At 36.2% G+C, this 13,269-nt stretch overlaps 1 protein-coding gene across 1 annotated transcript; it reads left to right on the forward strand.

Annotated features, from left to right (window-relative positions):
* Positions 1-10,862: 10,862 nt before the first annotated feature.
* LOC115975251 (receptor-like protein 52) lies at positions 10,863-13,024 on the forward strand. The gene has a single exon (XM_031095962.1). It carries the CDS (start codon positions 10,980-10,982, stop codon positions 13,002-13,004), a length of 2,025 nt encoding a protein of 674 aa, XP_030951822.1. The 5' UTR covers positions 10,863-10,979; the 3' UTR covers positions 13,005-13,024.
* The last annotated feature ends 245 nt before the right edge of the window (positions 13,025-13,269 follow it).

Here is a 13,269-nt window from a genome sequence, read left to right on the forward strand (position 1 = left end):
TGTCCCGAAAACCCGAACCCAACCCATTTAATAAACAAGTTTTTTCTACGCCCCAAACCCGCCCCGTCGAGCCCCACGGGCCCCGCCCAACCTATGCCACTTCAAGGCCCAATCAAAAAAAAAAATTGTTTGAAGCCCTAAACCTCTACAAACTTAGATCAAAAATCCCAAAAAAAAAAACCCCAAGTTCATCAATCTAGATCAGAAACCCAAAAAAAAAAAAAAAAACCCAAGACACCAAGATCATGGTCATTAACCTAGATCAGACTCAAGTTTGAAGTTGCTATGGCCATGTCTAGTGCGACTCCTGCTGTTACGGCTTCTGCTTCCTTTGAAAAGAGCAATAATGCGTCGGTGTCTTCGGTTGTGGTATCTCCATCACAGAATAACCAGCAACCTGTGTCTTCTGAGGATTCTGAGGGTGTGTTGTCGCATACATCTCTAGCTTCTGTCCTCAAATTGGAGACCTCTGCATCCAACACCAAAGGGAATGCAATTGACTTGATCACTGATGAGTGTGTTGAGGCCACTAATGCTGAGATTAGCTTGGCGGAGCTTCAGATACCTGACGATTTAGGTCTAATGGCAGAGCTTCGATGGTTATAGCGACTTGAGGAGTTGAGGGCTGGAGATTTGAGAAAGGGAGGGTGGCAACTTAGAGATATAGAGATGAGAGAGGCGGGCTGTATGGGCTGAAATGAAATGAGGATAAGGAATAGAAATTTTATGGTTTACAACAACATATATATATATATATATGAGGGTATTTCAGGAATTATAAATTATATATAACCGGGTCGGGTTCGGGTTCAGGCTAGGTTTTTAACCTGGACCCGGTTTGGGTTTTTTTTTTTTAAATCCAAACACGACCCTATTCCTTATCGGACCAGATAAAGCCCAGTCCATTAGGGTTGGGCCGGGTTGGGTAGAAATTGTCATCCCTACCTCAAAGCCCCTATTATGATACAACCAGTGATCCGATGGTCCCCACCTCCTTTGGCATTTATCAAGCTCAATGTGAATGCGGCTATCACTCAAAATAACTCAGCTTTAGCCGTTGTTGCCAGAAATTAACATGGAACTATACTGAAGGCATGGTCCAAGATTCTACCAAAGAGATCACCAATTGCAACTAAAACTGAAGCTATTTTATGGGCTCTGCACCTAGCCAGAGGTGAAAACTGGAGGGTTATCATTGTGGAAAGTGACTCAAAAATCAGTATTGATGCTATCCTGGACTGCACAGGTTGCCCCCAATGGGCTATCTCCTCTCTGGTGTCTGACCATTTGTTTTTGGCAAAATCTTTTGATTCATGTTTGTTTTTTTGGGTAAAAAGAAGTGGAAATGTTGCTGCTCATGAAGCAACAAAGTACGCACTAGAGTCCTTTATTTCCTTTTGTTTGTGTTCAGACAATCTTCCCGCCAGAATGGCTTCAGCTTGTAAGGAAGATGCCCAAGCTTTGTTACTTTCAGTTTGACTTTGAAATATATTGAAGTTTATCCAAAAAAAAAAAAAAAACATTTTGCACTTGAGAAAACCATCTTGAGTGACTCCTTCATTTTTTCATCAATATGGACCATCCTTTTTTTAAGTGAACATTCTCTTTTCGAAGGCTATCTTTCCTTGTTTTTCCACTTATCCATATTAATATTCTCAATACAATTATACTCATTTCATAAACATGGTGCCTCTTAACAGCTTAACATTTAGTACCATAATGTATAATTGTCACATAGCAGGCTTATAACTTTTTTTGTTTAACTTAATATGTAGTCTACTGTGCACTTCTCCATTTCATCAACCCCACTCGTATCCTATAATTCACATCTTCTTCAATCTCTCAATCTTTGTGAATTATTGATCCAAGATATTAAAAGCTCTAACTTTTTGGTACATCTTAAACCATAAAATCTTACAAATCCTTCATCTTTGTCTTAGTCCTTAGACTCTAAAGTATATTTAATATTTTTTTAGGTCCTATTTAACCTAGAGTGTTTAGACTCTAAAGCATCTTTTCAAATTTCTAACTTGATATTAACTACTTGTCTAATTTTATTCACTAAAACTATATCATTTGCAAAAGGCATACACAAAGGACTTGATCTTGAATAGTTCTAGTCAACTTTTCCATCACTAGTACAAAGATATATTGTCTTAGTACTAATACTTGATGTAAATCTATAGTGATATTTGATAAGAAACTCACATTTGATGCCTCTATTTGTTTTCACACTAGTTACAACTTAAATTTGGTTGTTGTTGAAATGTATGGATGAAATGATTGAATTTGTAATGATGTTTGATAAACGGTGGGTGGGTTAATGGTTATTCTTTCGTATTATTCACTGCATAAATTTTGATACCAAATATATGATAAAACAAGTTCATACTCGATTTTTGAATTTGGAATAGGTTGTGAGCATCCACAATGGTGGATGCTATCCTATTTTATTTTACCATCTCAAAAAGATATCTTATCAATTATATCATACCATTTTACAATATTCACAACATCTTAACTTTTATTTTACAATACAATACATTAAAATAATATATTTACACAAAAAAATAATATATTTCAAAACATAAATAAAAGCCAGCACGAAGAGAGAGACAGAGATTGAGACGTGAGAGAGAGTGGGAGGAGAGAGAGGATTGAATAAAAAAATATTACTTCTTTTTACAATTGTGCTACAGTACCATCACAAATTTGTGATGGTACTGTAGCACAATTCTACTTTTTTTTTTAGGATACAAGACATATACAAAACTTGATGTTGGCTTGTTTTTTGCTTTGAATTGTAAATTCCTCAACATATACCATTTTTAGTAGTAGGCAGTTCTATTCTTAATTCTGGAGAGCTTGGAAAGCAGATGTCATCACACCAAGTTCTAACCTTTATACGGAAGATATAGTATTACTATAGAATGATCTAAACTAAACTCAAAACACATGCGAATGTCATAATCGACTTGACATTGTTTTCAAATACGTTATCCTGCATCACATGGGTGACTACATCCCTGTGGATCACACAGATTAGTGTCACATTATATGTGGGGTGTAGAGACTGGAGATATTGACAAAGACGAAGATGAAGACAAGGAGTTGCTCTCCTTAGTCTTTTGATCCAGCCAATTTCACTAAACCTGAGCTGGTTGAATTATAAGTAGAGAAGTGCGCATAATTCACTTCTGACAGAAGTACAAAATTAGACCCCCAAATACAAAATTACCAACACAAGCTTATATTCAAACTATATATGTGCAAAATGATGAATATAAGTTATACCCAAATAAACAAACTACTCTAAGCCATAATTTAATCACAACACAACAGTAATTAAACGCACAGAGTAAGGGATAGAGAGAAGCAACCGCAAGATAACACCGGCACATGTTATTGAAGAGGAAACCAAAGAACTTGGTAAAAAACCTCTCCGCCGCCCTCCAATCGGTAAAATGATCCACTAGAAAATTAGTTGGGATACATGAATAACAATAGACCTTCTAAGCCTAATCTACCCAATGCACCTAAGCCTTCCAAGCTTCTTACTCCAACAAGGTTACGCCTAACCTTGTCTACTCTATCTTGCCAGATCCCACAATAAGCTCATTGAATCAACCAAAATGAATTGGTTCTCTCTTGAACTGCTTCCTGAACACCAAGAACCTTCTCACTGCTATGAATATGGTGAGGTAAGGATTTGGCTTAAGATCCTCTCAAGGGTATAACAATGGAAATGATGAGAGTAGAGGAATTTGGAAAATCAAATGTATAAGATTGTGGATGAATCAATCTTGTTGTTCTCTAGGGTTTATCTCTCAAAATTCTCTCCGAAAACTTTCTACATTTCGTGGGTATAAGGGTATTTATAGTAGGGTATGAGAAGGAATGTAAAAAGTCATTTTCCTGCGAAACAGGGTGCACTGGCGAGTAACTCGTGACTGGGATAAGTTGTGAGTTTCAGTCGCCAGATAACAAAATGGTCAGACTGTATTTTTTGTCTTGTAGTGATCCAGCTGTCCTAACCCTTCAACTTCCTCTATGCTTCACACGTGTACTGGATTCTGGCGTGTCACCACTCACGAGTCAGTCGCAAGGTCTAGTTGCGAGAAGCCTTTTGATGCACACACTTGATCAATTCTTCACACTCTCTAACGCACAACCCTTATATTATTCCCACCTAAATACAGGGTTTTTAAATGCTGAATTATAAGCAAATTTGACACGAAATAAAGCCAACACATAGTTGAATAAATTTAACTTTACAAAGTTCATACTCGATTTTTGAATCTGGAATAGTAGGTAGTTCTTTCTTAATTCTGGAAGGTTGGAAACTAGATATCATCCCACCAAGTTCTAACCTTTATACAGAAGATATGGTATTACTATAGAATGATCTAAACTAAGCTCAAAACACATGTTATAATCGACTTTACATTGTTTTCAAATACGTTATCGTGCATCACACGGGTGAGTACATCCCCAATTCCCCACGGATCACACGGATTAGTGTCACATTATATGTGGGGTGTAGAGCAGTGGCGACGCCACGTTCAAGCTAGGGTGTTCCCAAGAACACCCTGACCTGAAAAACAAATTATATATAATAATTAAAAAAATTTATTTGTTCCTTTAAAAAAAATTAGGAACACCCTCAACCAATGTTATTGATTCCGTGCCATTCTGGCTGAGATGTGGATTTCGGCCGGTACTAGTTTTGTATTTGACACAGAAGAGAAAAGAAAAAAAAGAAAGAAAAGTGAAGAAGTGGTTGTGACAAGAACGTAGAGGGTAAGATAAAGAAAAAGTAGAAAGAAGATGAGAATATAAGAGACTCACAGTAAAGATCTTGGACATTGAAACGAAGAAGACGAAGACCATAAGAAGAGAAGACAAACCAATAGTCTAGACTCCTTAGAAGAGATGAATCTTAAAAAAATAAAAATAAAAAAAAATCATAAGATCAGCAAACGTGTTACTAAGCCTAAATAGTTTCAAGTTTCAATGTATTGGTTTCTAGTTGTATCTAGAGTAGAATGCTAAAGGCTGTTTTTTTATTATTTTTTTAAAAAAATAGTAAGTGGTTGATAAGGTGTTGATAACTTAACAATACTTATCCAAGAGTAATATTTCTATTTATTCAAGTTTCAATGTATTGGTTTCTAGCTGTATCTAGAGTAGAATGCTAAAGGCTGTTTTTTTATTATTTAAAAAAAAAATAGTGAGTGGTTGATAAGGTGTTGGTAAATTAACAATACTTATCCAAGAGTAATATTTCTACTATTTCTAGAATTATATATATATATATATATATTTATATTTATTTATATATGTGGGGGGTTTTTTCCCGCGCATATTCAGTTCATTGTCCGCTTTAGGGAGCCAAGTCCGCATGAATTTGTCCTTGTCCCCGAGTGTGGGAACCTTGGGTGGACGGATCTTCGGGCCAAGGGCTTGCCTTGTAGCCTTTTACACCGCACCCTTGGAGTCCCACATCGGTTAGAGAAGCGCCCCACGCATGCCTTATAAGCCCTTGGAGCAAGGCATGGTGTACCACTCACAAATGTGTGAGTGCCTTATAAGCCCTTGGAGCAAGGCATGGTGTACCACTCACACATGTGTGAGTGGTACACCATGCCTTGCTCCAAGGGCTTATAAGGCATGCGTGGGGCGCTTCTCTAACCGATTTGGGTGTGAGTGGTACACCATGCCTTGCTCCAAGGGCTTATAAGGCATGCGTGGGGCGCTTCTCTAACCGATTTGGGACTCCAAGGGTGCGGTGTAAAAGGCTACAAGGCAAGCCCTCAGTCCGAAGATCCATCCACCCAAGGTTCCCACACTCGGGGACGAGGACAAATCCGTGCGGGCTTGGCTTCCCAAAGCGGACAATGAGCTGAGTGTGCACTGGAAAAAACCCCCACAATATATATATATATATATATATATGTGAAGTAAAGGATCTTTTTGTACATACAAGAGGTGCTTTAACTTTCATATTTATTGTACATTTGTACTGTTTACAACTATCCAAAATGTGAATTTTATTTATAAATAAATATTTTAATCCAATTTTATTTAAATATTAAATTTAATTTATTATTTTATATAATAGTAATAATATATATATATATATATATTATTTTAAGGAACTTCGAAATACTCTGAAACGGTACATCGAAATAGGCTGGTACCGAAATGACCCACTCAACTTTTAATTACATTATACATATTAATTATACACATAACAAATTATACAAGACAATTAATAAACAAATTAAACAACTAAATTATGTTAGGCTAAATAATAATGAAACAATACATTATAAAAGACAAACAAATTAAATTATGTTAGACTAAAAAATAATTAATAATTTTATAATTAATGAAACAAAAATATAACAAATTATAGTTTATAAAAGACAAACAAATTAATGAAACAACTAAACAACAATAATTAATATTTGATAGTTTATTGTTTATTGTTTTGCTAGAATTATGGACAAATATTCGATAAGAAAACCACGTAGAAAGCAATTGTAAATTTTATATATTTACATGTTTTTTATTGTTATTATTATCAATATATAAATTTTTTTATTAAATTAAATAATTTATACTTATTAAGAAACACCTTGAAAAAAATTTCAAAAATCACCGCTGATACAGTGACCAGAGATACTGACAAGGACAAAGACGAAGACTTGGAGTTGCTCTTCTTAGACTTTTGATCCAGTCAATTTCACGAAACCTGAGCTGGTTGAATAATAAGTGCAGTGATAGAGAAATGCGCGTAATTCACGTCTGACAGAAGTACATAGCCCTGCATTATTCATTTGATTGGCTCATCTCTCCTGACTCCTGAAAGCATAATTTAAGTTTCTACATGCCACGACATAAGTTATAGAGAATAAAACTAACATTGTCCGTCTGGCAAATCAAGTTAAATCAAAGTCAAGCATCATAATTTCTCTTTGGAATATTTTCCAAGGAAAGTTGGAATGTTCAGTTTGAACTGTTTTCTCCCATTGCTTTATTTTAATTTGATACTTTTTTTTTTTTTCCAACTTTTTGAAAATGGACCTTTACAAATATTGTCTAAAGGAAAAAGTATAAAGGTTTAAAAGTATGACTACTTTTAAAAAGTGAGGGTTTAAAATATTTTCTTAAATAGACACTCTGAAGGTCGTTAGAGCATCCACAGCTGGTTTTTATATCTCATCTTATTTTACCATCCCAAAAAACTACTTTATTAATTATACCATACCATTTTACAATACCTTCAACATCCCAACTTTTATTTTTCTATTCTACTCATTAAAATAATATTTCTACACAATAAAATATATATTTTTTCTTTTTTATTTTTTTCCCAATTTTCCCCTCCACGTTTCCTCAACCTCTATCACCGGGGCTCCACTGCCCAGTCACCACCACTGGCCTCCACCATGCCCACCACGCCACCACTGCCCACCAAAATCCCACCCGAGCAAAAACCCATATTAAAAAAAAAAAAAAAAAAAAAACCAGCGTCACAACTCACAACAGAAGAAAAAAAAAAAAACCAGAACCCAGAAAACGCAGAACCAGAATGGCAACACAAGCGACCGATCTGTTCTTCAACCTAAAATCTTAAATCTGCAAAATCAAAATAGCAACACAAGCCATCGATCCCACTCCAAATCAAATGCTCGATCTTCTCGTACCCCACCCACGAACCCCACGAACTCGAACCCAATCTCCTCGAACCCAAGGGACGATCCCACCACCTGAACCACGATTTGCCACGATCTCCACGATTAGACCACGATCAGACCACGCCGGGTGAGACAGTGGAGACAGTGGCCAACGGCGGCCTGGGCTTGGCGTTGAGAGCAAAGGGAGAGGGAGAAGTCTGAGAGAGAGAGACGTGAGAGACAGTTTGAGAGAGTGGGAGAATCAGGGAGACAGAGGAGAGAGAAAGATAATAAAATAATAGTTTTTGTTTTAGAATTGTGCTACAGTGCAATTCTACATGTAGAATTGCACTGTAGCACAATTCTAAATTTTTTTACAATAGTTGCATTATACAAGTCCGGATGCAGAGGTTATTCTGTGCTGATATGTTAAATTGAATCAAAATATGGCATATGCCATTTGGGCTGCGGATGCTCTTAGAGCACTCAAATTCAGTGCTCTAAAACCAATTGAATGCTAAAATAGAGAATGCTTTAAAACCCATTAAAAGCTAAAATCATAATTATTAAAACTGGACGGATTTGGTTGGAAATCCAGTGACCCAGTTCTTGAACAGTTTCTGCATAAGACCTGGTCAAATTTAGTTAAACCCATCAAATTTGTGACGACCTGAGTAACTTGAATGAGTTTATATAACTCGGTTCGGTTTTTGGAATTTGTAAAATTACATCTATAGATCCACTTTATTGACTTATTTATTATTTAATATGTTATAATATAGTAATTTAAAGAGGAGAAAACCTAAAGAACTAAAACAAAAAATGCACTTATCTGTTTATCTACGTACTTCCAAGACTTCTATCCTATCAAAAGACTACTTTATTATTGTGAAATATTGATTTTGAATTATAATTGCCAGTTTAATTTTGGCATATGCCGATTTTTTTAATTTACATATTTATGTTATGATTTCTCAAACTTATTTTTATATATTTTTATTTTTTAAAATTTTTTATTTGACTTGTAACCCACTAGTTGAACCAGTGACCTAATGACCCGATGGTGGATTCCACAAACACCTAGTGACCCACCCTACTTTTTGTTAATTTGCCCACAACTATTACAAAAATTGAATAATATTATCCAAGTATTTAACAAGACAATATCACAACAAAAACAAAATTCTCATAATACAAAATCAATAATTCAATAATATATAAATTTGTTTCTGATAAAGACAAAAGAAAACATTAAAATTAGTATCTTATTTCCAAACTTGCTAAAGAGAAGAAAGAGACAGAGAGTTACAGTAGGTAGAATAAAATAAGCTGATGATATATTTGTTTAAATAGTAGGGTTTTAGGGGAAGAAAAATTTACAATTTAACCCTTATCAACGTGGGGCAGGACGAGATAGGTGTAAAAAGTTTAAACCCATCCCCGCCCCACCCTATCCAGTGGTGCTGGGCTAAAATCTTACCCCGTTCCCGCCCCACCAAGGTGGTGGGGCGGGGAAAACCTACACAAGGCAAAGTGGGGAGAAGCAGGTCAAGTGAGGTGAGCCAAAATTGCCATCCCGACTGACACCCGTAACAACATAAAATTCCACAAAAACTTTCAAAATGACAAGTGATTAATGGTAAATTAAAATGTAATGTTAATTGTGAGACTAGATAGGAATCAATAAAAGCTTGACAACTCAATTGTTGTGAAAATTATTGTGTAACATTACTTCTCTCTCACGATGGTGGATTCAACAAACATAAAACCTGTGAATTCCACAAATGTAAGACTCATCCTTATTCAAGAAAGGAGTTATATATGCCCATTACATCATAGCTTCTCTCGTAATAGAAAAATTATTTTCTGAGAGAGTTTCATAAAACATTTTAATTTTATAATGTGTGGTTTTATATATTGTGAGAAAGAGATTTCATAAAACTGTATCATTATGTGGCACCCATGAGTTAGACGACCAACTGTGTGAGATGGGGGGAGGACAACTAAGAAGACTTAATAATTGAGTCTAGTGGGGACTGCATGTTGCATAAGTGAGATTTGACTTGATATTCCAGCCACACACTGCACATTGACTAGAAATACGTTAAACGATAAAGCATACCAACTGTTTCTAGTGCCTCAATGTGTTCCACTACGTTTCGATTCCTTCCGTGTTGGAAGGGCCATTTTGTTGTCTTTCGTTGGTAGTGGTAGTGGAGGAAGAAAAAGCGGGAGATAGACATGCAGAAGAATTGCAAAATGAAGATTCATTGATAGGGATTAGGGAACATTGGAAAAAAAAAAGTAGTAAGAGTAGAAAAGCGAGCCAAAAGAGGATATGCTTTTTGTTTTTTTAGTTGTAGGCATTCGGTAGAAATTCTAGAGAATATGAAAGTTGGAAAATACTAAACAAAAATAGGGTTAATAAAAAAATAAAAAATAAAAACTCTAAACTATGAGGAACTTTTGCTTCGCACCTCAAAGTTCAAACTATGAAAACTCGCAATCACTATCTCGGTTGTAACAAGCTTTGCAAATTTCACTTCATTGCCGGATTGACTGTTAAAATTAACTGTCACATGACTATACAAATTTGAATTCTTCGTTTGGCCTTTACTTTTAGTTATTTTACTAAAATTTTATAATCATGTGACAAGTATATGCTTGTTAATATTGACGGTCAATCAGGCTATATGGGGTGAAATTTGTAAAGTTTGCTACAATTAGGACGATGAATGTAAGACTTATTGTTTTGGATGCAAAGTACAAGTTCCCGTATACTTTAGGTTGATTTTCTACATTTATGTCATGAAATTATCTTTCTCGAAAAAAAAAAATCATAAAAATATATATTTTCAATTTTTTTTGAGAGTTTATTTTCATTTTTGGTAAAGAAGAAGGATGGAGGAGAAAGTCATTTAATAGAATAAATATATTTTTTGCTATCCTCAATACAATTATACTCATTTCATGAACATGGTGCCTCTTAACAGCTTAACATTCAGTACCATAATGTATAATTGTCTCAAAGCAGGCTTATAAATTTTTTTGTTTAACTTAATACGTAGTCTACTGTGCACTTATCCATTTCATCAGCCCCACTCTTATCACCAATATTTTTAGAATGGGTAGTGATTAGTTTACAAAATGGTGCAAAGTTTTCTCATGCGTGGACCCCAACGTAAATTTCCCTGGTTCACACCCTCTTAAAGTGAGCAAATTCCTAGTGATTGCTCACCAATTTCTCATCTTTGAGTTGAGAAACCGGAAAAACGAACTTAGTGTCCAAAATTCCAAATGACCATAACAACTATCTTCCTCTCCTTCCTTCTCCTCCTTTCCGGACCGGCGACCTCTGAGTCTAAGCTAAATGACAAAGAACAAACAATCCTCCTGAAACTAAAGCAACATTGGCAAAACCCATCTCTAAGCCACTGGCAAAACCCACCATCTCTAAGCCACTTAAACTCCTCCCACCATTGTAACTGGCCAGAGATCACCTGCACCAACGGCTCAGTCACCCAACTACTTCTTCAAAACATGAACATCACCCAAACAGTCCCACCCTTCATCTGTGACCTCAAGAACCTCACAGTCATTGACCTTTCATACAACTTCATTTGTCAAGAGTTTCCTAAAGCTCTCTACAACTGTTCCAAGCTTGAAGAGCTCGACCTCTCGCAGAATTACTTCAACGGCACAATCCCCGTTGACATTCACCGCTTGTCTCACCTGCGCCGCCTCAACCTTGGAGCCAACAACTTCTATGGTAACATTCCATCATCTATTGGACAATTAACAGAGCTGAGGACGCTTCAGCTTTTCCAATGTGCATTCAATGGTTCTTTCCCGCGAGAAATAGGCAACTTGTTCAAACTTGAGTCACTCCAGTTGGCCTATAATGAAAACATGACAGCAGCAAAGTTGCCTTCGAGTTTCACTGAGTTGAAGAAGCTTAAGTTTTTATGGATTACTGCGTCTAATTTGAATGGAGAAGTCCCAGACACGATTGGAGAAATGGAGGCTTTGGTACATTTGGATTTATCAATAAACAATCTAACTGGGAAAATTCCGAGTAGTTTGTTTATGCTAAAGAATTTAAGTATTGTGTATCTTTACGCAAACCAATTGTCTGGGGAGATTCCTATGGTGGTTGAAGCATTAAACATTGATACTATTGACCTCTCGGTTAATAAATTGACCGGAAGCATACCTGATGATTTTGGCAAACTCAGAAACATAACAGGTCTAAGTTTGTTTTTCAATCAATTATCTGGAAAAATCCCAGACAGTATTGGCCGTCTTCCAAGTCTGATGGTCCTTAAAGTGTTTAGCAACAATTTAACAGGGACTCTGCCTCCGGACTTTGGGCTGTATTCTATGCTTGTAGAGTTCCAAGTTGCGGACAATAAGCTTGAAGGCAAGTTACCAGAACACTTGTGTGATAACGAAGGGTTGGTGGGTGTGGTAGCTTTTAACAACAACCTCACTGGAGAATTGCCTAAGTCGCTTGGCAATTGCAATGGTTTGAAAATTGTGACTGTCTTCAATAATAGGCTTTTTGGGGATATTCCTAGTGGCCTATGGACATCATTGAATTTGAGCATCTTGATTTTAAGTAACAATTCGTTTACAGGCGAGCTTCCTCAAAGAGTGGCAAAGAATCTCTCAAGATTGGAAATAAATAACAACAACTTTTCTGGTATGATTCCAGCTGGAGTGTCTTCCTGGAGGAAGTTGGTGGTATTTGAGGCTAGTAATAACCTCTTTACTGGCACAATTCCTCAAGAATTAACATCTCTTCCTTATTTAACAACTCTTTTTCTTGATCAAAATCAACTCTCAGGCTCCCTTCCACAAGATATTATATCATGGAAAACGTTAAATACTCTAAACCTTCGCCAAAATAAAATCTCTGGACTTATTCCTCCGGAATTAGGTAATTTGGCCGGTCTTACTGAGTTGGACTTGTCAGAAAACCAAATTTCTGGCCCAATCCCACCACAACTTGGCCTCCTGAGGCTCACTTTGCTCAATCTCTCTTCCAATCTTTTGAATGGGAGGATCCCGACACAATTCGAAAATGATGCATATGCCAACAGCTTCTTCAACAATTCCGTACTTTGTGCGAGTAAGCCGACTCTGAATATTAGAAAATGTGACTCAGAGGTAGAGCCCCAAAAATCGAGCAAACATCCATCCCAGTGTCTTGTTTTAATAATATATATGGTGGCAGCTGCTCTATTGGGTTTGTTAGCTTCACTATTCGTGGTCAGATTTCATCGTAAGAGAAAGCATGGATTAGATTCCACATCCACATAGAAGCTTACCTCATTCCAAGGCTTTATTTCACAAAAAAATGAGATATCTTATTAGGATTGATAGAAAATAACATAATTGCTAGTTGTGGATCAGGGAAGGCACATGGTGGTGTTGTTAATCATTCGCATGATGTTACTGTGACGAGGATTTAGAATAACCAAAAGCTGGAGGAGTAGCTTGAAAAATAATTTCTTGCATAAGTTAAAATACCGAGTTCAACTCAACATTCCAACATATCTAGTGAAGTTACTCTGTTTTATTTCCC

Source organism: Quercus lobata, chromosome 2, assembly GCF_001633185.2.
Source record: "Quercus lobata isolate SW786 chromosome 2, ValleyOak3.0 Primary Assembly, whole genome shotgun sequence".
Lineage (NCBI taxonomy): Eukaryota > Viridiplantae > Streptophyta > Magnoliopsida > Fagales > Fagaceae > Quercus > Quercus lobata.